Genomic DNA, 24218 nt, shown 5'->3' on the forward strand with positions numbered 1-24218 from the left:
GCATATAACTCATACTAGTAGCTCCGCAGATTGGTTTGTTACTTCTGAATGTGGTCAGCAAACAGATGGTGATGTAGACAAAAGGCCTTGGTACACTCACTACCGGTAGCCTCTGGTGGAGGTGGCTGTATGACGCCTGTGATATTGTCGAGACCTTGGCTGCGTATCTCCCACATCGAAGAGATCATTACACAAATGTTCCACATCGTCTCAGGACCGGGGGTCTATCTCTAAGGATTAGAAGAGCCAGACTGATAGGCTAGGAAAGAGGAGAAGAAAGTATTACATGGACTTTCTGTGTCGTGCCCAGTTCCAGGTGCTTCTTGGGTTCATAATCTCACACACGGTATACACCATTGATTCCTTGCGACACACTCTGTTTGAGACATCTGGGAAGAAAGACTCTTGATAAATAGAAGAAAGAGACTATATAAGTCAAGTGGCAGGCAGGCTCATGACCTGTAGCAAAAGAAGATTTCTTGGCTTCCAACCGCAGAGCTCAGGGAGAGTGCTATCTCTTAAATATTCGTCTGCAAGACTCTGGGCTACGTGGCAACGGTGAAGTTAGACGCCATACTATTGAATTGACAATATAGGTGCATGGTCTGGACTCTCTTGTGTGTAACGTGCGATATACCGGGGCGGGTGAAGTTGCTTTGATTCCCCAAAATACGAGTACTAGATTTACAGATCGCAATGCAGGTGATCAAATCAGAATAATTCGCTCATTGCTTGATTGAATAGCTCATTCAATTATTTGGTTATATTGCATTGAATTGAAACAAAGAATATTGAATCAGAAAGGTACAAGGTAGAAGAAAGAAGGGTTACATGGAACGGCATCTACACGTCACCACCCCTCAGCCAAGCCCTAAAACGACGCAAGCAAGAATCAAGCCACGGTCATACCACCCACCTAATACTCAAACAAAATGAAATCAAAGCTCCCCCCCATCCATGTCAATGCGACTTCCCCGATTACCTGAAACAGAGAATATTCCTATCGTACAATATGAAGCTCGCAGTCTTCAGCGCCAAATCCTACGACAAGCACTACATTGACGTCACACTCCGCAAACAACACCCCACCCTTTGTGAGATAACCTACCATTCATTCGCCCTCTCATCCGAGACCGTATCTCTTGCACAAGACAGCGATGCAGTCTGCGTCTTTGTAAACGACCAGCTGGATGCCCCTGTCCTCCAAACTCTCTATGCAAACGGCGTGCGCGCCATTCTCCTCCGCTGTGCGGGCTTCAACAATATCAACCTGCAAGTCGCCGAAGACCTCGGCTTCTTTGTCGCCAACGTCCCCTCGTATTCCCCTGAAGCGGTCGCCGAGTTTGCAGTGGCGTTGATCCAGACCCTGAATCGCAAGACACATCGTGCGTTTAACCGCGTCCGGGAGGGGAACTTCAACCTTGAGGGGTTTTTGGGCCGTACGCTTTACGGGAAAACGGTGGGGATTGTAGGCGTGGGTCGCATCGGGCTGGCGTTTGCGAAGATAGTGCATGGGTTTGGGTGCAAGTTGCTGGCGTATGATCCGTTTGGAGGCGAGGAGTTCAAAAAGTATGGGGAGTTTGTGGAGCTAGGGGATCTACTGTCGCAAAGCGATGTGGTCAGTCTGCATTGTCCTCTCACAGATGGTACGAGGCATGTGATTAATGATGAGAATCTTGCACGGATGAAGAAGGGTGCGTTGTTGGTCAATACTTCCCGTGGAGGATTGGTCAACACTAAGGCTGTTATCAATGCGCTTAAGTCCGGTCAGCTTGGTGGTGTGGCGCTGGATGTGTATGAGGAAGAAGGGGCACTGTTCTACAATGACCATTCTGGCGAGATTATCCATGATGATGTGTTGATGCGGCTGATGACGTTCCCGAATGTGCTTGTTTGCGGCCATCAGGCTTTCTTCACGGAGGAGGCACTCAGTGAGATCGCCGGAGTTACGTTGGGGAACTTGGAGGACTTCGTTATGAAGAGGACTTGCAAGAACTCGCTGGTGCGTGAGGGTCATTTGGTGGTTCCAATAGACAAGGAGCCTGTGCGGTTGTAGTAGGTTGTTTGGCATCGACTGAAGTTGACAAGGATGTCATTTATTCTTGCTGGAGACGTTGAACTGCCGAACGCTGAATTTATTCTATTACCTGGACACCTGGATGCCTAGGATCCAGATCAAACTATCTATCATATGGTTATGACCGATATTCAAACGAAGATATTCATAATATTCATTAATTCATTTATAATCATCAACCAATGAGGAAAATATCAAGTTGCAATAATCGGACATCGTTCATGCTTCATAACATCAAACCAACTCAGCGTATAATCCTTAGCCTTGTCACGCGCTTCCCAAACCATCTGTGCAGTCTTGGCTGCGGCCGAAAAAGAAGAGAGAGATGTACGATGGCCGGTGGATACCAACCAGTCTAGTAACCCGCGTTGCAAGTCGGGATCCAATGCCTCACAGGCAGCTACAAAGCCAGGCCAAAGGATTGCTGTATCATTCGGCACGCTTTCAGCACGTGCGTTGTCACTGCGCTGCAGGAAATCCAGGCATTTCCGGACAGTATCTTGGAGAATCAGGGCGCTTATGTTAGGAATCCGACGATAGTAGAATAGAATTAGGGCTTGGTGCATCGCTCGCATCAATAGCTGGGATGTATTGTGGTCGCTATCCTCGCTATTCTCAATGGCCGTGTGACGTATTAAGGAGGGCTGGGGGCGGGATGGTGGCACCCAGGATAGAACGTACTGCTCGAGGAGGCTTGCGCGTTTTTCCAGGTCCTGGAGTATGTTCATGTCTACCGTAGTGTTGCGATGTAGTAGCTCACGTTCGTTGGCAATACGGATTGTCTGCGACAGAAGAGTCATCAATGATTCCGGAACTCCATAGATATCCGGGTAGAGCGTGTCTTTCCACTGGCCCATCACTTCCAAATGGATGTCGTTGTGGCCAACTTCGTCGCTTTTCTCCAAGGTGAGATCAATCTCTTCGTCCAGGCTGTCACGCGCCACACGGAAGCTGCGTAGGGAGAGAGGCGAGGATTCAATCGCAAGTAAACTGGAACTAGGGCGGTCGGGGCATATATCAAGGAGTGCGCAGCCGCACGTGCTCTCAGCCATGATACGTATGTATGTGTAGACATGGTGAAGAGAGCGAACTTTGAGTGACTTGTGTGGCTTGGGTAGCCCTCGTATGCGAATGAGATACTCCGCGTCGACTAAGAAGGCTTGAGCATTGGAATTTTCTCCGTGGAATATCTGAAGTTTATTAATGGTGTAATCGATGCTGAAAAAGGGAAGAGGGATATACCGAGAGCATGACCATCGAGAGAACAGCCATTAACAGTTCCTTATACTTTGCACGTCTTGATCCAAGAACTTCCTCATTGAGGGCCACCTCGAGATGTTGCTTGGCTATTTGTGTGAACCCCTTTGACGACATGTTCAGGTCTACGGCATTTGGATTGCGTGAAAACATATGGAGACAGCTGGCGGCAAGCAGTGAGTAGAATAGGGAGAGCCTGGTATGGCTAGCGGTCTGGTGGATGCTGAGCTCTGCGTATGTACTCATTGCGGTGGGAAGATGGATGGCCTGCCAGGGACATTTTTGACAATTCTTCAACGGGAATGATAGGGAGATAATGTTCTCTTTGAAATATCGGAGTAGTTCAGGGGCCTGTGATGGAATATACTTGCTCCTTGACAGTGCAAGGGAGGGATTGGGTATTAGAGACATTGGGAGGGAAGTCTGTTGACTGAGAAATCCATCGGAAATGATACCTAGAGCGTCTGGCAATAGCACCTCCAGATTATTGGGGATAGGGTCAATATCTAACGACAGGTCTGCTCTGGGCACGTCTTCCACATCTTCAGCTATGTTATAGAGCCCATCAAACAAATGGTCATCCTCTGCAATGGTAGGAGCGGAGTCCAATGGAGGCCAGAGGAAGTCCCAGTCCGCCTGGGATGACTCGGCCGGGTCTGGCTGAGATGCATCGTGGCCACTTGGAGATGCCACGCTCGGTGGTAGCTTCAGGACTCCGAAAGGACCTCGGAATGAATCATGCTCCCAGCGTGATTCAGCTCGTCCGTGCTCACCATCTAGCTTGGTCAACGCGGCAGTCGCGGATTGCCGACCGAGACTATCGACAGTCATTCGCGTCATCCGCTCTTGGTCCTCCACTGGCAAATGGGTTAGCCCCTTGCTCTTCGGTCGTCTATCATGAAATAATCGTTACCAGAGAATAATGGTCGGCGGAAAACCCGATCTGGATCCTGAGGACTGTCTTGTAGGCCATCTTTGGCCCACATCAGTTGGCGTTCGTAGCCCAGACATGTCAAACCCTGGTGCTGGCACTTCTGGCACACCGGACGACTTTCATCACATTTTACATGACGACTGCGACAGGTCCCACAGCCAGTAAGGGTGCGGTTACGTTGCAACATTCTGCATATTTCAGATGGTTTGCATGGAAGAGAAGGATTTGCGAGAAGATGGAAGGGATTCCAGATGATATTTAAATCGTAACCCATTAAATTAATTTAATGGGGTTTTGCCACCGGGTCTACTGAGCCCCACCACCATACTAAATCTAAAAAAATACCTTAATACTATTTAGGCTTCACAACCGCTAAAGAGATTTATATAGTCATAGCCATTCTACAGCTTGGAATTGGACTGGGATGCTTCCTCCTGCACAGCTCGCGGAATCTCCTCCTCTAGACTGGGACCCTGTGGCTGCCAACCCAGCAGCTCTCGTGCTCGAGCAGCAGTATATTGAGCATTCGTTCCCCACAGCACGGCACCATGGGCAGTCAGTTTGTCTGCAGCACTGGCATCGATACTCTTGACGGTGGGGTCTTTGATAAAGCCTTGTTCAGCAGCAAACGAAGATACCCGTTGAGAAATGTCCCCAAACGGCTATAGCCAATAATTAGAACGGCAAACTCCAATAATTATTCAAAAGGAAGGTGGCCTTGACTCACCATCTTTCCATTCTCAGCAAAATAAATCCCATTCTCATTCCAAATCAATGGATTTTGAGGGTTAGACGCTTCCTGCGCCAACCTCACAACCAATTGCGCAATATCCGAGACGTGCACATTGCTCCAGCAGCTGAGACCTCTGCCGACTTGGAGACCATGGCCGTGCTGAATAGTTGATTTTGCTAGATCTGGGAGCTGTATGCTGCGCTGGTTCACGGGGCCTCTTCCCCGACCGTAGATCAGTGGTCCGTATATAATGGCCGTTCTGATGTGAGGATTTGTGGCGGAGAGACCAAGGAGGAGGTTGTCGACGGCGCGCTTCGGCGAAGAAGTGATGATGCGTCGGATTTCGGATATGCCTTGTAAATCATTGAATTCTTGCGAGCGTGGTTCGCCGTAGGCATTGGCTGTGATGTCGGGTCCGGAGAGAAGGCTTGCACCGGAGATTTGGATCCATACTAGTGTTTTGTCAGAATGGTGGAGTTGTGGAAAGCAGGAAGGGTTAAGAGAAAGGTGGAGTGAATACCTGGCTTTTGACGCTTGCTTTCTGTCAACCCTTGTGCAATGGCAGTGGCGCTGGCTAGGTGATTTGAACTGGCGAGATCTTTCCCCCTGAGTTAGCTTGCCCATTACGATGAACAGGGGCAGGATCTTACGAAGAACAACGTCGGCCTCTGAGGCTTCACTTGTGATCTTGGCGGTGGAATCTAAGTCCCCAATGACCGGAGTTACGGACGGAAACGTCTTTGTGAGCTGAGATGCTCGACTTTCGCTCCGAACTAAGGCCGAGATATTCGACGTGCGAAAGGCTTGTGTGAGGGCAAAGAGAACATCCCCACCAATGTATCCTGTGGCACCGGTTCTGGTTGGAATAACCGCATTAGTGTGCTGTCTTCGATCTCTTCTTATGTCTTCATAGTACTCACATGAAGATGCGAGACATTGTGTAGGTAGAGCAGCAGCTGTAGTTATTAAGGGCAGAGGAAGGTAATTCAGTGCGAAATAATAAATGTGAAAAGCGTAGAAGGTTGTGTATTAGTGTTGAATTGAAGTTTAGTGCAAGTAGTTGCCAACTTAACATATATACCCAGTTGGAGTAGATAGACTTTAGGGTTGCCGGGGATTCCTGCCTAATTCTCATGGCCCTTAATCCGTAATTGGATCAAATGATGTAACGTGACCCACACCTGCTTAGAAATGAACCTACGAATTTGGCAGCTTATCGCGATGGCTGCAAATGTGGAGAACTTCATGGATGTCCGTATTTGGCCACTCCACGCTTGGCCAACCCTATTCGTACATCTCAATGTGTATTTAGTATACACCACGATAACCAAATGAGGTTGACTCATGGAAACTTATCAATCATCTCAACTGATCAAGAAGCTTATCACGATATATCGCAATAACTGGGTATAGGCTTGTCACGATATGCGTCATTTTAGCTGTGCGACATTGCAATACAATCGAAAGAATAGGCTATATAAACCCGTAGCCACCTCATACATAATGGATAAGATCAAACACCCCGAACTCATACATACTATTGAAGAGTTGAACTCCTTCTTATCTTTCCTACCTAGTCAAAATGTCAAAAAGCGACTTTCCCACCTCTCCTAGCCGTAACCACTACGACGTGGTAATTATCGGCGGTGCCACCAGCGGCTCCTCGATTGCATGGCATCTCAGCACAAACCCCAACTTCAAAGGCTCAGTGCTCGTCGTTGAGCGTGATCCTTCGTTGCAATTCTCCGCCACCAAAGCCAGCAACAACTGCATGCGACAACAATTTGCCACAGCCATCAACGTAAAGATCGCACAATATGCTGCCGACTTTGTCAAACGCTTTGGGGCTGAGTTTCCACCGGACAAATGCGTGCCGGATGGTCCTATTCGCAACTTCGGATACCTCTATCTGTCTGATTCCACGCAATTCACAGAGGTGCTGAAGAAGGATCAGCAATTGCAGGCCAGCTGCGGAGCGGGCACTCAGATTATTTCAACGACGGATATCAAGCAGAAGTACCCATTCTTCTACACGGATGATATCGACAGTGGAAGTCTCAATGTCATAGACGAGGGTGCATTCAATGCCCTCGGCATGGTCCAATGGCTCCGCCAAACGGCCCGCGAAAACGGGGTCGACTATATTGGAAATGAAGTGGTTGGCATGACCGTGGACGGGGATAAAATCCGTGGCATCACATTGAAAACTGGGGAAAAGGTCACGGTGGACACTCTTGTCAACGCCGCGGGGACTCGTGCCGCGACCATTTCTCGACTGGCAGGTATTGACCTGCCTATTGAGGCCAGACGGCGGTACACCTACATCTTCTCTGTCGACGAACCACTCCCCCAGGATCTGCCATTAACCATCGATCCAACTGGTGTCCATCTCCGCTCGTACGGAGCCAAGGACTATCTCGTCGGTTGCCCACCAATCGGACCGGATACAGCCGTGGATGTCGATGATTTCAGCTTCGCGGAGAATGCATGGGAGGAAAAGATTCTGCCCATAATCACTCGCCGTGTTCCAAAATTCGCCAGTGCCTGTGTTACAAATGCCTGGATGGGCCACTATGAGTTCAACACATTCGACCATAATGCCATTGTTGGGGCACACGACAAGGTCAATAACCTTTTCTTCTGCGTGGGCTTTTCGGGTCACGGCAGTCAACAGGCACCGGCATGTGGGCGTGGTATTGCCGAGTTGATTGTTCATGGAAGTTTCCAAACCCTTGATCTGAGTTCGCTTTCATACAAGAGGATTGTAGAGAATCAGCCTCTGACGGAGAGAGCGGTTATCTGAGCCATGAATAACAATTATACACTGACTAAATCAATGCAAACAATCTATAGCTATCTTCCAAACAGCAGCATACCGGACTGCCTATCACCGGGATTTAAGACGGTGATGGACCTGTAATATTTCTAACTGTTTCCATACTTTCTCTTACTAAAGGAACGGCGATTAGACAGTTCATAGTAAAACGACAGGGTTAATTATAAAGGTACAAATACATTTCTGTCCGCCTATATAGTACTAACCTAGAACAAGACTAGACAGCGGCAATCTCTCTATAATAAGCATACTAATTCGCCTCCATCCTATAGCAGAAGGTACCATATAAATACACTCAAAAATTGTCCACCTGCAGGTGCAGCATTACCCCAACTAGACACGAGGATAGACATCCAATGGACTAGGTCCCTGAGGAGTACCCAAAGTAGTCTCCAACTGGCTCTTCCACCAATCGACAACATTGCGCTGACTCATAAAGACCCGGAAGCCACCAACCTCACTGACATTCTGCTCGTAAAGTCTGCCCTGGTCCAGGCTAACCCGGGGAACGAAGCTGCCCGCATCAGCCTGAGCCTTCTGCCACTCGTCGCTGACCAAGAAGCTGAGCAGAAGCTTGGAGGTCTCCGGCTTCTTCGTGCTCGCAAGGATGGCTGCCGTCTGGGACCAGCTCATGCTCTCGTCCTTTTGAGGGTTCTTAATTCCCCACCAGTTCTCCGAACCATCGGCAGTGGTGAAAGTGATCGACCGAGGATTTCTTGTGCTGTTATGGGCGGCCGAGATAACGGCAGCGGGGGTGTAGGAGCCCCGTACCCACTGAACGTCGTTCGCTTGAAGGGCATTGAGCCACTCAAAGCCGTAGCGGCCGATGATCTTAGCAAAGAGATACAGAACGGCATCATCATCGTTGGGATAGGTGAGGACCAGCTTTCCGTGCCATTTAGGGTCAGTGAAGGATGCGTAGTCGTCGGGGACCTCGGATTCGTTCAGCTTGCTGCTGTCCCAAAAGATACCGCCGAAGCCATCTGTACACCTTGTCAGATCATATTTGAGTTCATGAAGAAGGGATAGCTTACACTCTGCGATAGGAAGATAAGCACCGTGAGGATCACGCTCAGAAGCATAAATATCGTTCCACACTGCTGGCTTGTAGTACATAAGGCGGTTCTGCGACTTCCAGCGAGGGAAATCCTGCAGGGTCTGCAGGATGACCACATCGGTTGTCTCCCCCTTGCCGTAGAAGCCACGGTCAATGCGGCTCGCGTGATACTTGGAGAGGTCGACTGTCCAGTTCACCTGGATATCAGGGAAGCGTTTCTGGAACGCATCGATGATGAAATCGTTCTGGTTACCGGCTAGCCAGGCTGTCAGCAATAGGTAGGGGCGAGAGCTGCATGGAAACTTACCATCTCCTCCAGAGGACACAACCAGAGGACCAGACTCCTTCTTTGCGGCTTCATAGATCTCGTCGAGAGTGCGAGTCTCCAAGGGAACATTTCGAGACCATTGAGCTTGACCGAGCGACAAAAGGCTCGACAGAGCGAGAAGACGATTCAAGTAAACCATGTTTTGATGGAGGTTGGGTCCAGTGTTGATGAGGTGAACACGAAGCAGATAGATGTGGTAGATATGAGAATAATGCCGGCTGCAGTCCGGGGATCGTCGCGCCTTTTAAGCAAGCCTTGAGTCTCTAGATATCCAAATGTGTCGAGTACCGTTTGAGAAATACTATCCCAATCGAATACCTCTAGAATCCTTCGAGCGTCCTTGGCGCCGAGCCACGGCACAGTTGCTGTACCATAATGGGCCATGATACAGTAACTGGTCAACTCAAATGATAAATGAAACTAAATGCACGGGTCACCTAGCAGACAACCGGCCGAAGACACAATCCCTCAAAACTACTCGAAACCATTAGAAACAATGTCCTTTTGCCTTCATTAGCGGATACGGTGATTTGCAAGGCCAATGTATCCATAATCAATGTCTATAGATTACAAACCATGACCCTACGCTGATAGTATAATCCTAGATCACGCTCGAGTCACGACACATTATGTGATACGTTAGAGGGACGTCCATATCTGAGACTAAGAAAAGTCGCCTGAATTGAAGGATCCCTGTATCCACATATGTGAATCCTACCTCAAACTATTAAGCCAGATAGATTGATAAGCACGGAATAATTCCGATATAGAAATTTACACTATTGAATGATCCTCGATCCCAACGGTCAGGCAGAGATAGGATCATAGAAGCTTCCTTGTGGCTGCTGCGCCACACGATCCACGGCGCATTATGCTTGGCTTGCACGAAGATTGCCAGATTACTAGTAAGAAACTCGTGGTTAATGCCAATTTGGGGCCGAACCCCTGTGGTGTTGCATCAGAAAGCTGGTAAACGTGTGGGGAGGCGCAGTCCAGACCCTCCTATATTTGGCCTTATTAAACCCTAATCCTATTCTTCCCAAACTTGGGCTTGGCACTGTCTTGGACGACGATCCTATTTCTACCGACTTGGCAATACGATCTACCGACCCAGGCTTCAACGTATATTCTTGGCATATCTAAGATACAGAGACTATGCTCTATCTAGCTCTGGTGCGGTCACTTGATTTTCACAGGAGGGATCACAGAGTACCAATGTGTGAAAGGACCCATTAACCAGTTACAAAATACTCTATAAAGACGCCTTGAGTGTCGGATATTCTTAGGTGGTTGAATGAGCTGACTCTTCAGTCAATAGGATTTATCTGAGGTCTTTGCCAGTCCTCAGACTATGATCATGCTAGCATAGCTGCTGGTGTAGATAGCTCGGCAATGGATGCTAATAGTCCAACGATAGCTTCGCTCTATCAATGGTTAGATTAATAGAGGTTATATATATTGTACTAGAAACCTGTATTGCAAATAACTCCAACTCCCATATACATACTATCTAGCTGGTACTAATATTACTACTCCCTCGACCTGTCGGGTAATATGAAGTCCGATATCATAGCATTCCAGGAAATAAGTACACAGTCGGCCCTGAAATACAGCCTCCCTCTTCGATCTTTCAATAGCCTTATGCTGATGTAACACTCTGACTATCACAGCTTCTCAGCTCTGTCTACTGTGCGAAAATCATCATAGAACTCCTGATAGATATATGATCTTACTTCCATGTCTCCTCATTAACCGCCCACGGCCCGTCCGGTACATTGTCATCCCAATTCCCCCTAGGAGGCCTCCAAAGCAACAATATCGCCGGCGGACGACACTCGTGCACCAATCTCGACCACTCTTCACTCGGGTGTCTCTTCTCCAAATCAACATGCAAACTCACCACCCGTCGATACCCGAATTCCTCGTATAGCCACCGTCCCATCGGACTCCCTTCAATGAAACTCTCATACCCCAACTCATCGATCCGTTCATGACCCCATTGCATGAGCAGTCGGCCTACACCGCGTCGGCGGTAATCGGGGTGCACACCCATGGCGTTGACACCTATATCCCCATCGTGATCGGATTAGCAAATACCATCGCGCATATATATATATATATATATTCGGTAAAGAAAACGAAAGAAAGAAGTATAGCATACCAGCATGCTTTCTCTTAAACCAGGACATTCGATAGAAAAACACCTGAGACAGGAACGCACTCGTGTATTCCGCTCGTTCAGAGCCCTCAGGATACCAAGTACACGGGATCGTCTGCGGGCCATGCGGGAAAGGATTGTCATGGAAGATGAGCCATTCGCACCCGCCGGCAACGCGGCCGGTGTGGAGATCGAGCACGTAGATAAAATGCGACGCCGGGTTCTTGATGTGCGCGGCCCAACGAATTTCGGTGTCGAGGGCTTTGTCAGCTTCTCTGTCCGCGGCCGTGTGGCCTGTTACGGGGTGGACGGCTGTAAAGATAGGGCTGTGTGGTCACAATTATCATAGTTAGGGCTGGTTTTAAAAAGCGTGACTTGGGGCGGGGCTCGAGGAAGGTATAGCAGGAAGGGAGAAAGCTAAGTACTTATAGGGCTGAAAGTTGGCAGTCCAGAGGACGTCAACTAGACGGGCATATTCTTCTTTGGTTTGGATTTCTCGGACTTCGAACTGGGGGTTGGCGTTGGAGTAGGTCATCTTCGATAGTAAGGTTAGGGGAGAAGTAAGAGCTTGACAGAAGAGAACTAGCTAGTATGACGGCGTTTTAAGGCTTCCTTTCGGCTTTTATACTTCGGATGAAAGTCCCCGAGTTCGGTGCACTAGGATTATTGTTGTCATTTGGGGGCCAGAAATTGGTAGGCCACTGAACTTGCTTCGATTATGATGGCCAGCTGTATTATGGATCCACCAAGTATGAAAAGCCTGGGACTTCCGATTGGACGCCTTGTGGGCAACAAATACATAGCTAAGCGTTTCCATACTGCATCCGGGAAATCTTACACTCACAACAGGGCTACGAGCTACGGATTGATCCGGAACTATTACCCAGATATGCCCTCAGCAAAGGCTTATCTGCCAAAAGGAGCGTTCATTGCAGCCGTTTTCTATCTGAGAGTAGTAAAAGCCTTCTTACGAGGTTGTATTTAAATGCATGCCTGCTGCCTAGTACTGGGATGGCAAATTTACAATAGATATTCAAGGCCGGAACGCTAGCGTAGAAGATGCATGTGTGTACCCAGTAAAGACCCCCTCTATAGCGTCTATACATATATTACCTAGAGCGATCCCGTATACACCTCCCAATTACCGGCATACTATGTACAAATTCCAAAGCTCTAGGAACGATCCGCTGTCCATGGATGATCAAAGGAACCACAGCAATCAACCACATGAGGTATACAAGTCCAACAGCGAGAGTAATGCGCAGTTTTTCCAGGATCGGCAACATGAATCTGGCCACGACAGGCTCATCAGAACTATCGAGACTTTCTTCGGCTGAGCGCTGCTCGAATGCGTTCGCCATCTGCCAAGCGACGCGGTTGTTGATCTTCTCCCACGTTGTATCTTCTGCGTATCTCCGAGCAGAGGTTGACAGGGTAGACCGCAAGTGGCTATCAACAGAGACTTCTCGTACTAGATCAACAAAGTTATTTATGTCGTTTGAAGGAACTAGATATCCCGTCTTCTGATGCTGTACAATATCCGACGGGCCTCCTTGATCTCTGGCAATTACAGGTAACCCACTGGCCATGGCCTCCAGTACTACTAGCCCGAAGGTTTCGGTAATGGAGCAATGAAGGAAGATATCGCCCGAGGCATATGTGCGAGCCAGAGACTGTCCGGTTAAGAACCCGGTGAATATGACATGTTCTCTGACTGCGTCGAAAAGACGATGGACTCGGGTTTCCACGACCGGATTGCGGTTTCCTCCGACAATCAGTAGCTTGAATGGGACCTTTTGTTCAGCAAGCTTGACTGTCGCTTGTGCTAGGAACTCGAATCCTTTCTCTGGAGCAAGGCGACACACGCAGATGAGAACGATCTCTCCATTCGGGGCGATTTCCTTTCGATAGGCATTGTCACAATACGCGGGGTTAAATAGGGATGTATCAACGCCACGTCCCAATCTAATGGTGCGCTCGACAGGAGCTCCAGCATCTTTCAGGTAGTTCAGCACAGCCGAACAAGGATAGAAGATGGTGTGTACAGATGGATGGCTGAACAGGAACCCTTGCACGGTGGCCAACAGCCAAACTGCGAATCTGTCAAGAGGTGCCGGGAAGATAATTTCACTGTAGGCTGAGAGATCTGTTTGGTAGTTGAGTAACACCGTAGGGGGTTTCCGAAGTTGACGGGTCTGCAGCAGGACCTGGAAGCCTAGAGAGGCTGGGCTGGCGACGTAAATGACATCTGGCTGGAAGGTTTGTTTGTAGACAGTGTCCAAGCGAAACGGATAAACTATCGTCAGGTCTGGATTGTATGGCAGAGGATAACCCGGTATCCGTGAATCCGCGGCATCCTGTGCCTGGCAGCGGAAGCCTTGATAATGCGGTGCGACTACAGCCAGATCGACACCGTTGCGCCGGAGATACTCCACCAAGCTCAACGTCGTCCGACTAACACCATTAACGGGTCCCAGCGACTCTGTAGTCAGCAGAACACGCCGTCCCTTGAGAATCTTAGGAAAATCATCTGGTTTGGAAGCAAACGACGCCATGGTGCACTGCCGGAATGCAGCGAATTAGAAGTGGCAACACCATGGTTTAATAAGACCATTTATCTTGCATGAGATCGCGTTCATGGCAGATGACATGAAAACGTGAATAGCACATGATGGCTAGTTGATTTGACGATCTCCTGCGGGATGGAGGGCTCATTCTTTAGAGATGGACACAAGCTTCGTGTAGGAGGGCTTCGTGCGGGCACGTGGGGTGGCCGGTATCCATTAACCTTCACCAGTGACATTCCGTCTTCACTTCCCCGTGCATCAACTCTTCAAGCTCTTTGGGGTTCCCGACAACTATCCATGGTGCTCATCTGGTTCTTTAGCTCTTATCTTGCTTCAGCACGCTCCGGAAACGCTCGTAGGAGGCATTCGCAGGACCAGTAGCCTGCCGGAAACATGTAGCGATTAACCATGCTAATTTGCATCGGCCACCGGGTGACCAGGAAGGGTCAGGTGTGCGATAGTAGACTGTATAAACGCTTGGGTCCCTGTTAATAATCTCACTGAAGAAGGCGCATGCCCGCAAACTGGATCACAATCTCGAAAATGGTCGTGGAAAAGGAGACTCACCCGATGGACATTCCCTCTTCGCCACTGGGCACCTCGGAGGGGAGTCTGTATGAGGACTCAACGCCCCCTACGACTCCGGCTTCGAGTCCTTTATTCGGTGCCTCAAGAGGAGATGAACTTGTCTCGCTAAGCTTTCCGTCTTCGTCGGCTACTTATAATCTCAGCTCCGAGCAGAGAGTTCACGACATTCCCAGGGTGGTCAAGAACGTCTGCGTCGTAGGTGCGGGGTATGTAGGTACGTCCTCACTGTTCCATGACGGTCCCCTCAAGATGCTATATTATACATGACATTAACTGTTCATAGGTGGGCCGACCGCTGCAGTCCTCGCGCTCCATAACCCGTCCGTCGCAGTTGAAGTCGTGGACCGAGACCCTCGTCGCATTCAGAGATGGAAGTCACCTCATCTTCCAGTTCATGAACCAGGTTTGGGCAATATTGTCCGCGTAGCGAGGGACGGCGCAGATTTTGCGACTTCGAGTGCTTCCATTGCAGCCATCTTAGGGGACGTGAAGCGGAAGCCCAACCTATTCTTTACATGCGACTCAGCTAGTAGCATTGCTCGCGCTGACATGATCTTCCTTGCGGTGAACACACCCACCAAGACCTTTGGGTTAGGCGCTGGAAGAGCTACTGATATGACAGCTGTCGATGAGGCTGTACGAGAGATTGCGCTCCATGCAAAACCTGGCGCGGTCATCGTGGAGAAGAGTACGGTGCCGTGTGGCACTGCTCAACGGATCCGACAAATGGTATTCATTACCCCTTGCTCTTCATTTCCTTTGCGATCAGTATTGTTCTGGGGGCTTTCAAAAATTTGTCGTAGACCCTGATTCAAGGATACTAACTTCACTATAGTTCGCCACCCTCCGACCAGAAGTCCCCTTTGAGGTTCTCTCCAATCCAGAATTTCTATCCGAAGGCTCAGCCATCAACAACCTCGTCAAACCTGACCGTGTCCTCATCGGATCCTCAGGAACACCAGCAGGCCGTCGTGCAGCAAACAGGCTCACAAGCCTCTATTCCACCTGGGTACCAACATCACGTATCCTCGAAATCAACGCCTGGTCCTCGGAGCTATCCAAGCTAGTAGCCAACGCCATGCTCGCCCAGCGCATCAGCAGCATCAACTCCATAAGTGCCATCTGCGAGAAGACCGGCGCCGAGGTCGACCAAGTAGCCAAAGCAGTCGGCATGGACACACGTATTGGACCCCAATTTCTCAAGGCAGGACTGGGATTCGGCGGATCGTGCTTCCGCAAGGATATCGCCAGCTTGACATATCTGGCTGAGACCCTGGGACTGGAAGACATCGCGCACTATTGGAATCAAGTCAATGTCATGAACGTAATGCAGCGGAACCGGTTCGCCAGAAAGGTGATTGATCGATTCGAGGGCAATTTGCATGGTCGTAAGATCGCCTTGCTTGGTTTTGCGTTTAAGAAGGATACGGGAGATACGCGTGAGTCCTTGACAGCGGACGTGGTCCGGCTATTGATGGAGGAGCGGCCGATGGAGATCGCTATATACGACCCTTACTGTCAGGAAGAGGATATTCTCCGCGAGCTAGAGGTGGTCTTGGCTAATCACTCGGAGAGGGATAGCGTCGTGAAGGTTCTTGCAGATCCTTATCTGGCTTGTTCTCAGGCACATGCAGTCCTGGTCTTGACGGATTGTGATCAGTTCCGGAATGTTCCTGCTAACTCTCGACGTCGTTCGTTGTTGACCTATCAGCCAGCTGCTGCTAGAGCGGACCAGGAGGTATATGATAGTCTAGCCGAGGTGATTATGGCTCCGGTCAAGGCAGAAGAGGAGACCTGGACATTCAATGGAATATCTTACCGTCTTGCCCCACAAGAGGCTTGTGCTGCTGATTGCGCATCCTGTCGCTCAACATCCACCCGACCTGCAACTGCCGAGCCGCTGGAGTGGGCGCGCATTGCTTACAACTTAAAAGAGCCCAAATGGGTGCTTGATGGCCGGTGTTTCCTGGATGTACGGGAGATGGAGAAAGTAGGCATTCAACTGGATATGGTTGGACGGCGGCCTGGTGCATCACAATCGAATGATACCACTAGCGTAGGTATATGATCTGGACACTGAGAAGATCTAATTAGATTGATACCCTACTTGTGTTTATATTGAAATTCGAATATACAGAATCAAGCACATTATCAATTAAGCACTACAGCACGATCATAAAGATAAGTATGAACATACAAAAATATCATCATCACCATATCAATCATGCAACAGAATCCCATGGAAGTATAAAAGAAGCTCACAAAGAAGCCTGGAACTTCCCATCAACCTCCTCCACCTTCTTCACAGCCCTCTGGTAACCCTCCTCGGCCTGGATCTTCTCCACATACTTGGCCAGATGCGGATACTTCTCCTTCAGCGGCAATCTCAACGACGCCGCAATAAGCGGGAAACTCATCATAATATCAGCAGCGGTCAACTGCTGTCCGCAGAGATACGGTCCACCACCAGGGGCAGTCTTCAGACGTTCCTCGAGGAAATCAAAGTTCCCAAAGATATTCCTAGAAAGGAAAGCCTCTTCAACCTTTGACGCAACAAACCTCGGGATGGGCTTAATGAAGAATGGAACAGGGGCATCCTTCATGCCTATATCATTCCATACCATCAGTTACCAACCACACAAGCATCAAACAAAAGAAAAAAAAGAAGAAAGAAAGAAAGGTTAAAACTCACGATCCATAACCAACTGAAACACCAAAAACGGCATCAGAGTACCCTCAGCATAGTGCATGAAATACCGGTAGCGCATCCATTCCTCCGTCTCGCCGCCGACGACGCCCTCCTTGCCCTCGGGATAGCGCTTGGGGATGAGCTTTTCGCCGCCGAAATGGTCGCACAGGTATTCGGTGATATTACCCGATTCGGCAAGCACGAGCGGTTTCTCTGACTGCTCGGTTTCAATGGTGATGACGGGCGATTTGCCCAGCGGATGAATCTTCTTCAGCTCCGGAGGAGCCAGCATCTCCGATGTGCGCTTGAAGGTCTTCAGGTTGTAGGTGAGGCCTAGTTCCTCGAAGAGCCAGACGATGCGCTGGGAGCGGGATTGCTCCAGCCTGTACGTTTTTCTCGTGTTAGTGTGCTTTCATGTACAAGGCATATATATATAAAAGGGGAAGGGAGAGACGGACCAGTAGAGGGTGATGTTAGCGCCTTTGTTTGCGTCCGTCATCTTGATGTATATCTATACTTTGATAGGAGCGCAAAAGAATATTGCTTTGAGTTGAGTCGATCAAGCGAGAAGCGATCGAGATATCAAATCGGAACTGATTTGCGGTATCGTATCCAATGTCACTGAGTACAGATTCTGATGTGGTAGATACGAACAGTAGACCAATATCAGGAAGCCAGGACTCTTATACCGAGCAGATCTAGACTGATCGACTGGAATAATCTCCTCATATTGCAGCGACCGAGCAAAAAGAGCGTATCTGCCTCGGCATCTCCGCCTGTGAAACTGCGTCATCGGCGGGAGTGGGTCTTTCAATCCAATCCCTAGAGGACCATTTTCGAGTTTTGGTGAATGAACATCTTCATTATCTGGACTTTTCCCGACAATCACCCGATAACTGCATGGGCTTGTACATTAGCTTCCTGGAGGATAAACATGAGATACCCTAATCAGGATAAAGAAGAAGTAAAGCATGACTGCATAACATTCAACCATGTCCAGCCAATCATATTCGTGCACAATACAGACTTACTAAGCAATGTAAAAAACCACGTGACATCACGGGGAACCTCACCTCACCCAATCGAAGCTCAGCCAATTCAAGACGAAAGATAGGTGATAACGCTGTCCATTCTACACAACCGCTACCATGGCCGGTCCTAGCAAGTGTGAGTTTATCTTCCCTGGTTGTAATTGATAGAGAAAACACTAATACGTTTCAATTCCAGCCATGGTCCTTGACCCGGCCCTCCAGAAATACTACGGTACATTTCCTTCCCTCGCTTTCTCCCCCGACACCCAATCCAACCAATCTTGACATGATATAACAATGGAATGCGACGGACTGCGATAGACTCTATGCTCTGTGGATGCGCTGTGCCGTCTAATGCTACAATTGGAAACATAAGAATGTCGAGAAAGACCACGATCAAGACTAATATTGTCGAACAGAGGTCAACGCAAACCGCTACAAGTACTTCCGCTGGACCCCGCGCCATGCCTGGTTCTCGTTCCTCTACATGGCTCTGATTCCCGGAACATTGGGCTACATTGCCTACAAGACTGAGGTGGGTTTGACTTTGGTTTCTTCGGCGAACTGGGGCTTGGATGGGTTTCGGACTGACGGGTTTTCCTTGTTTACAGGGCAAGTATGATTTCCGTGGGAAGCGGAGGGGAGATACCCTTGAGGAATTTTGATTTATCGTTGTTTTGCGGTCGATTGGTTTGAGAGTGGATGAAAATGAAGGGTTTGTCGAAGGATGACGACACTCATCACTAGATGTGTATTTATTACGGAATATACCGCTTCTTGTTTCTTTTCTCTTCTTGGTACTTGGTTAAATTGTAGATGAAGAGTGTGGGTTATGTGTTTGTGGTACTTCCAGTGTAGGTGGGCTGTGTGGTGTAGGATATGTGCGGATATATATATTTTTATACATAGCTGGGGTGAGATGTCCGATCACCAACATTCAAGTACTATTTTACCCTACGCATTCAGAATAGAAGAGCACCAAACCATAGATCAGACAACAACTATATTTTCAGTACCGGGTATCCCTCAGGATCACAACTCCAGAAACTAATACACTCCGAAATCATTAGATGCAAAAGAAAAAGAGATGTCAATTAATAAGGACCCCATCCTCTCCTCCCACGCCCTCCTCCTTCCGGTAGCCTCTCTCCCCGTCTCCAATCGCCTACAGGAATGCGGTCGCCGCCGCCGCCGCCTCGGCCTCCCCGACCTGGCCGGCCTGCGAACCCATTATCGCGGAATGCTCTCATGCCACCACCAACTGCCGATCCAATGGACCCCCTCCCAGAGCTGATCGGTGGTGCTACCGACCCGTCCTCCAGTGGCGGCAGAATCGCGCAATCTACATAGTCTCCGATCACGAATCGTACGTCTTGTAGTGTTTTGTCGGCGTCGTGGCCCTGTAGCCGTAGTGGTCCAGCCCGGGGGCCCGCAGGAGCGCCGTTCTCTTCGTCATTCTCATCGCGGTACGGGCTGTCCCTTGGTCCAATCACCACACTGCCTATGTCCTTGCTAAGGTACCGGCCTCGTACGTCGGGCCCCATCGTCGCTGCGGTCTTTGTGTCGGGGTAAATGAGGCGGAAGCATAGTCTTGTGCCTACGGGCGGGTCTGGTAGTAGCGACGGCAAGGCGGAGGTGAGTAACTGTGACAATTCGCGCAGCGAGCAGGACTGCCAGGTATAGATTTGAAGGTGGGCAGGGAGCGGCGGCGGGGGAGGGGAGCGCGCCCGAATGGCGTTGGGGCCGCTGACAGGACCGCCGTATGAAGCAGGCGACGACTGGGGAGCAAAGTCTGACAGGTGGTGGAAGTTGTTCACGCGGTAGAAAAGCTTCAGATGGAAGGGCGTTGTGGACTGACGGTCAATTTGGGGTTTTGGCGCATCTCGAGCGGCGGCCATGATGCCGTTTTGTCGGTGGGTTCGATGGACGGTACAATTGATCGTTCAAGGAGGGCTCCAAGAATATATGGAGAGAGATACTATTCTTGCGTAGGCGTCTATTTCGTCACAGCATCAATCGGGGACAACAATTGAGTGAATAGTAACGGAGGGATTGAAATGGTTTCAGCGGAAGTGTTGCGGATGAAATAAATGGAGAGAGCTTCTGGGTTTTGTCACCGAGTTTAAGCTCGACCGCCGAGGAGCTTTGCTTTAACTCTAGGCCGCCCTTGACTCTCGACCTCCGCCCAAAAACCAACTCTTGCCGCTTCCTCACCCCCCCCCAACCAACTGGCGCTGTTGTCAGTCACGGACCTCTGCTACGGTCTAATTTCCCTTTCCACAGTTTATTTAGAAAATTCTTGATTGGCCTTGGTCCATATCGGCAGTCAGCAACATGGATTTCGCGGCGTTAATGTCCAAGGAGATTTCCAAAGCCAAAGGCGGCGGATCATCGTCATCAGACAAAAAAGACACATCGAACCCCCCCGAGAAGAAGTACATTCGCCGCAGTGAATTAGAGGCTGCTCGAATTGCCGCCTACAATGAAGAGCAGGATCGGGCGCAACGCGAACGAGAAGAGCGCATGGCTCAGAAGCGCAAGCTGGACGAAGAGGAGGCCGAACGACGCCAGGAGCGAGAAGAGAAAAAGCGACGACTAGCGGAAGAGTCACGGAAAAAGAGAGAAGAAGAAGAAGCGGCTAAGGAGCGAGAGCGACGGAAACGGTTGGGATTGCCGGAGTTGCCCCCGGCCGGTGAAAAGGATGAGGACAAGGACAAGGATGAGGAGGAAGACATCCCGGACGAGGAATTGGTTACGAAGCTGCGTGAGATAGATGAACCGGCTCGGTTGTTCGGAGAGACACATCGCGGCCGTTTACGGCGGTATCGTCGACTCGTGCAGCGTTCGCTCACGCCCCAGCAGCAGTTGTCTGATGGGCCTATTCCCACGACGCTGGAACTGGTTCCCGAAAAGGAGATGAAGATTTCTACGACACTCCCTAAGGATACGGCAGGTCGCAAATATTTGTTCCGCCAGCTGGCTTCGTATTTCAACATGGTGTTAGGGGAGTGGGAGCTTGCATTGGCGAAGCGAGATATATCTGTCAAGCAAAGTCTCCAGGGACGACAAGCCTACAATGCAATGGTCCAGTCGAAAGAGAATATGAAGCCACTGTTCCGAAAGTTCGAGAAGGTGGATGTTGATGATAGCGTACTGGAGCATGTTGTCGAAATCGTCCATAATGCCCAGCTGCGGAGATACGTTGATGCAAATGATGCCTATCTACGATTGAGTATTGGAAAGGCGTACGTGTTGGCCCCTTCAACTGATTCTTATACCGTGAGATAACTAACGGCGTACAGAGCATGGCCCATTGGTGTAACCATGGTTGGTATCCACGAGCGATCAGCCCGAGAAAAGCTGCACCAGAGCGACCAGCAGGCCCATATTCTAAGTGACGAGATCACTCGCAAGTATCTGCAAAGCATTAAACGATGCTTGAGCTTTGCGCAAACCCGATGGCCGCCAGACGATCAGCTGCAGATCATGGGCTAGAATTATGAAGATATTCCCCCTGAGCTTGGTGACTAGTTAGTGTACAATAATGATGATGATGTTTATACCCGGTTGCACCTATCCATGGCTTTATTTTTGTGAACATATGCGGCCCGTGGGGCGTGTAAGAATGCTAAATTTAATCGATTTTATACAATATAAAGGTCTCGCACCTGCCTTCTAGATCTATGTGAGATGTGTATGTATAGTAAAGAGGTTAGAACACATGATATCGTCACCAGATTGCCGTTAGTGCTTTCCATATGCTTCCAAGCAAGCCCGACTTCTCGGGCATAGGGTACTCCGTCCGACAGCTATCAATCTTATCGAGCTGGACCCTGTGATTTCCGTTCCCGTAAACATCGTGGCCATCAATGCCTTGCATCAGCCCCGGGGATGATCCCTGTGATCGGGTAGAGACCACCGCCTTAGCCCTGGCCCTGTTTTCCCCAGTAAATGTACGGATCAGTTTGCCTGCTGTTTGAACACAGCTGCCATGTGCGAACCGAATGAGAGTGTCGCCCGTCAAACTGCCAACGATGAAGACATTATTCGCAATCTCCATGTTTTCAAATGCGTTCTGTCGCAGGGTCTGCCCAGAGACGATCGGGTTTATTTCGCCTTTCTCATCATGTTCCAAGATCTCAGAAAGGAGTCCACGGTCCAGGTAACCAAGGGAGCCTCGGCGACCAGTCGCATACACCATGCCGCGTACAGGTTGCGAGAAAGTGGTGCCATCGGTTCGGCGGAAGGTAATGGTAGCAAATTCCTTCTCCATATCCACGCCGATTATTTCAGTGTTTGGATATCCTTGATAAACCTCATCCCAAGCACGACTTTCGAGAAACGGGCTTGATGTCGTCCGCTTCACTCTGGTAGGTCGTTTATTTGTGGTTGGCGCTGCCGCAACAGCAGCTCGTTTCATCAAACGGTAGACCCCCGCGTACTCGGGGTAGGCTTGTTGGTGACAGCCTCGCAGGGGAGAGGGCCGATTTTCGGGATCCCATTTGAATACATGAATGACCTTCTGATCTTTTGGCGCTGAGATAATTACATCTGCAGCTGAAAACCCAGACCCAATAATGAGAAGAGGGATATCCGGGACGGGTTGCAACGAGAGGAGTGGCTGGAGCAGCGGACGAGGCTGTATCACCTCGGAAAATATACCGCTCGCCAAAACCACGTTCTTGCAATGAATATTGTGTGACTGAATGAAAAAGCCACTCTCTGTTCTGGAGATACCGGCTAGGGTTTCATTGCTCTTGAAAACATCCGCAATCCCAACTGCTTCCGGATACATCCGGAAATATTCCGCGGTCTCCTGTCTACTGGGTCGGGTGAACGCAGGGAGCTCTTTGCCGGTGACTTTCCGATAATGCTGTGCGAAGGAGTAACCCGGAAGAGATAACATAGATGCATAGCTCAAAGTCTGAATGTCCCAACTGGCAGGGACGAGATTTTCGGTCCATTGCCCACCAGGCCGTGGCGCATTTCCGACAACCAAATGAGGAACCGCTTTTTCAGGCACATATCGCCATTCGATATTTGAAATGCTACCCAGTTCTTCCACATCGATACTAGGGCGGAAAAGGGTGTCAAATAATACATTGACCGGAAGAGCTTGAGTGGAGTAGCTCAGTCGAGAAGCGGCAAAATGCTCCGTCAGAGCATCGACATCGGCATCCAGCAACGCCGGGTGATCTTTGAGTTTGGCATGAAGAAGAGGATCGGGATGTGGAGGATTGGGGGAATAATACGGGACGTGACCGTGCAGAATAAAGGACAGGATCATGGCCGAAGGCCCATTTCCTGTGGCGGTTACAGGTCAATCACGGCGCCCATTGGCAGAAAATAGCCTTCAAGGAGTATGGCGACATACCGATTATAATGGTGTCAGTGTCCATTGAAGGCGATCTGTGAGCCTCCAGCCGCCCAGTCAGCGCGGAGCATTCTCGACGGGACATGCGATAAGAGTGGCAGAGGCCCAGAAGGACAGTGCTTTCAATCGGTGGGTCTAGTCTAGATGATGATCACGGCACCACTACCTTCCTGTGAAGGACATGAAGCCATTAGGCCATCAAAAGGGGTTACATCTGAGATAGCAAAAAAATGCTGCAAGAAGTTGGCGTGAGAGGCGCACATTGAGCGGATCACAAAAGTAAAGCCGTTTCGCTGACAAAACTCTGGTCTAGCTTAGCAATCCTGACCCGATTATGGTCCGAACGGCGGCGTGGGGTGAACTATGGAAATTAAGCTTGGGTTCGAGTCGCCTAGACTGGTGGCAGTCGGCGGGACATCATCCTCGTATCAAAGTATGTATGTGTACGAATACATCATCAATTCCCCCACTTCCGAATCTTGATAGAGTTGCGATAAATCTCAGTCACCCAAGGTCAAGAAATGAACCTCTTTGCAACCAGGGGAGAGACAAGATACATCACCCATGGTAGCGTCATCGTTCGGTGAAA

General features: G+C 49.6%; 13 protein-coding genes across 13 annotated transcripts; 5 read left to right on the top strand and 8 right to left on the bottom strand.

Moving 5' to 3' along the window:
* Window positions 1–760: 760 nt before the first annotated feature.
* BDV38DRAFT_125131 (2-hydroxyacid dehydrogenase) lies at window positions 761–2502 on the top strand. Its single transcript, XM_032051189.1, has one exon. The coding sequence runs from the start codon at window positions 1013–1015 to the stop codon at window positions 2054–2056; it is 1044 nt and encodes a 347-aa protein (XP_031918527.1). The 5' UTR covers window positions 761–1012; the 3' UTR covers window positions 2057–2502.
* On the bottom strand, window positions 2164–4517 carry BDV38DRAFT_125141 (Zn(II)2Cys6 transcription factor). Its single transcript, XM_032051190.1, has 3 exons — window positions 4248–4517; window positions 3320–4191; window positions 2164–3267 (listed from the first exon to the last, which is right to left on the bottom strand). The coding sequence occupies exons 1-3, from the start codon at window positions 4453–4455 to the stop codon at window positions 2272–2274; spliced, it is 2076 nt and encodes a 691-aa protein (XP_031918528.1). The 5' UTR covers window positions 4456–4517; the 3' UTR covers window positions 2164–2271.
* A 66-nt stretch (window positions 4518–4583) lies between these two features.
* Window positions 4584–6089, bottom strand: BDV38DRAFT_234851 (NAD(P)-binding protein). Its single transcript, XM_032053282.1, has 5 exons — window positions 5922–6089; window positions 5652–5857; window positions 5522–5599; window positions 4996–5453; window positions 4584–4930 (listed from the first exon to the last, which is right to left on the bottom strand). The coding sequence occupies exons 1-5, from the start codon at window positions 6074–6076 to the stop codon at window positions 4670–4672; spliced, it is 1158 nt and encodes a 385-aa protein (XP_031918529.1). The 5' UTR covers window positions 6077–6089; the 3' UTR covers window positions 4584–4669.
* Window positions 6090–6262: 173 nt separating this feature from the next.
* BDV38DRAFT_234855 (NAD(P)/FAD-dependent oxidoreductase) lies at window positions 6263–7844 on the top strand. The gene has a single exon (XM_032053283.1). The coding sequence runs from the start codon at window positions 6584–6586 to the stop codon at window positions 7802–7804; it is 1221 nt and encodes a 406-aa protein (XP_031918530.1). The 5' UTR covers window positions 6263–6583; the 3' UTR covers window positions 7805–7844.
* A 326-nt stretch (window positions 7845–8170) lies between these two features.
* BDV38DRAFT_277995 (ABC transporter substrate-binding protein) lies at window positions 8171–9361 on the bottom strand (the record flags this gene model as incomplete). Its single annotated transcript, XM_032058618.1, has 3 exons — window positions 8171–8820; window positions 8872–9150; window positions 9202–9361. 3 exons carry the CDS (start codon window positions 9359–9361, stop codon window positions 8171–8173), a joined length of 1089 nt encoding a protein of 362 aa, XP_031918531.1.
* Window positions 9362–10951: 1590 nt separating this feature from the next.
* Window positions 10952–11915, bottom strand: BDV38DRAFT_277996 (GNAT family N-acetyltransferase; the record flags this gene model as incomplete). Its single annotated transcript, XM_032058619.1, has 3 exons — window positions 10952–11286; window positions 11384–11706; window positions 11806–11915. The coding sequence occupies 3 exons, from the start codon at window positions 11913–11915 to the stop codon at window positions 10952–10954; spliced, it is 768 nt and encodes a 255-aa protein (XP_031918532.1).
* A 574-nt stretch (window positions 11916–12489) lies between these two features.
* Window positions 12490–14183, bottom strand: BDV38DRAFT_277997 (glycosyltransferase family 4 protein; the record flags this gene model as incomplete). The annotated part of the gene is made up of 2 exons (XM_032058620.1): window positions 12490–13941; window positions 14049–14183. The coding sequence occupies 2 exons, from the start codon at window positions 14181–14183 to the stop codon at window positions 12490–12492; spliced, it is 1587 nt and encodes a 528-aa protein (XP_031918533.1).
* ugd1 (UDP-glucose dehydrogenase) lies at window positions 14104–16603 on the top strand (the record flags this gene model as incomplete). The annotated part of the gene is made up of 3 exons (XM_032062483.1): window positions 14104–14749; window positions 14819–15264; window positions 15371–16603. Exons 1-3 carry the CDS (start codon window positions 14461–14463, stop codon window positions 16601–16603), a joined length of 1968 nt encoding a protein of 655 aa, XP_031918534.1. The 5' UTR covers window positions 14104–14460.
* Window positions 16604–16647: 44 nt separating this feature from the next.
* On the bottom strand, window positions 16648–18135 carry BDV38DRAFT_234865 (glutathione S-transferase). Its single transcript, XM_032053284.1, has 3 exons — window positions 17683–18135; window positions 17228–17607; window positions 16648–17140 (listed from the first exon to the last, which is right to left on the bottom strand). The coding sequence occupies exons 1-3, from the start codon at window positions 17721–17723 to the stop codon at window positions 16794–16796; spliced, it is 768 nt and encodes a 255-aa protein (XP_031918535.1). The 5' UTR covers window positions 17724–18135; the 3' UTR covers window positions 16648–16793.
* Window positions 18136–18355: 220 nt separating this feature from the next.
* BDV38DRAFT_234868 (uncharacterized protein) lies at window positions 18356–19217 on the top strand. The gene is made up of 4 exons (XM_032053285.1): window positions 18356–18391; window positions 18452–18487; window positions 18675–18790; window positions 18867–19217. Exons 1-4 carry the CDS (start codon window positions 18373–18375, stop codon window positions 18918–18920), a joined length of 225 nt encoding a protein of 74 aa, XP_031918536.1. The 5' UTR covers window positions 18356–18372; the 3' UTR covers window positions 18921–19217.
* A 95-nt stretch (window positions 19218–19312) lies between these two features.
* BDV38DRAFT_234869 (SAP18 family protein) lies at window positions 19313–20356 on the bottom strand. The gene has a single exon (XM_032053286.1). It carries the CDS (start codon window positions 20151–20153, stop codon window positions 19350–19352), a length of 804 nt encoding a protein of 267 aa, XP_031918537.1. The 5' UTR covers window positions 20154–20356; the 3' UTR covers window positions 19313–19349.
* Window positions 20357–20458: 102 nt separating this feature from the next.
* Window positions 20459–21882, top strand: BDV38DRAFT_125209 (mRNA splicing protein PRP18). Its single transcript, XM_032051191.1, has 2 exons — window positions 20459–21500; window positions 21558–21882. The coding sequence occupies exons 1-2, from the start codon at window positions 20590–20592 to the stop codon at window positions 21748–21750; spliced, it is 1104 nt and encodes a 367-aa protein (XP_031918538.1). The 5' UTR covers window positions 20459–20589; the 3' UTR covers window positions 21751–21882.
* Window position 21883: 1 nt separating this feature from the next.
* Window positions 21884–23838, bottom strand: BDV38DRAFT_125214 (uncharacterized protein). Its single transcript, XM_032051192.1, has 2 exons — window positions 23630–23838; window positions 21884–23559 (listed from the first exon to the last, which is right to left on the bottom strand). Exons 1-2 carry the CDS (start codon window positions 23712–23714, stop codon window positions 21986–21988), a joined length of 1659 nt encoding a protein of 552 aa, XP_031918539.1. The 5' UTR covers window positions 23715–23838; the 3' UTR covers window positions 21884–21985.
* Between the last annotated feature and the right edge of the window lie 380 nt (window positions 23839–24218).

Source organism: Aspergillus pseudotamarii (genome assembly GCF_009193445.1).
Source record: "Aspergillus pseudotamarii strain CBS 117625 unplaced genomic scaffold BDV38scaffold_4, whole genome shotgun sequence".
NCBI classification, from domain to species: Eukaryota; Fungi; Ascomycota; class Eurotiomycetes; order Eurotiales; family Aspergillaceae; genus Aspergillus; species Aspergillus pseudotamarii.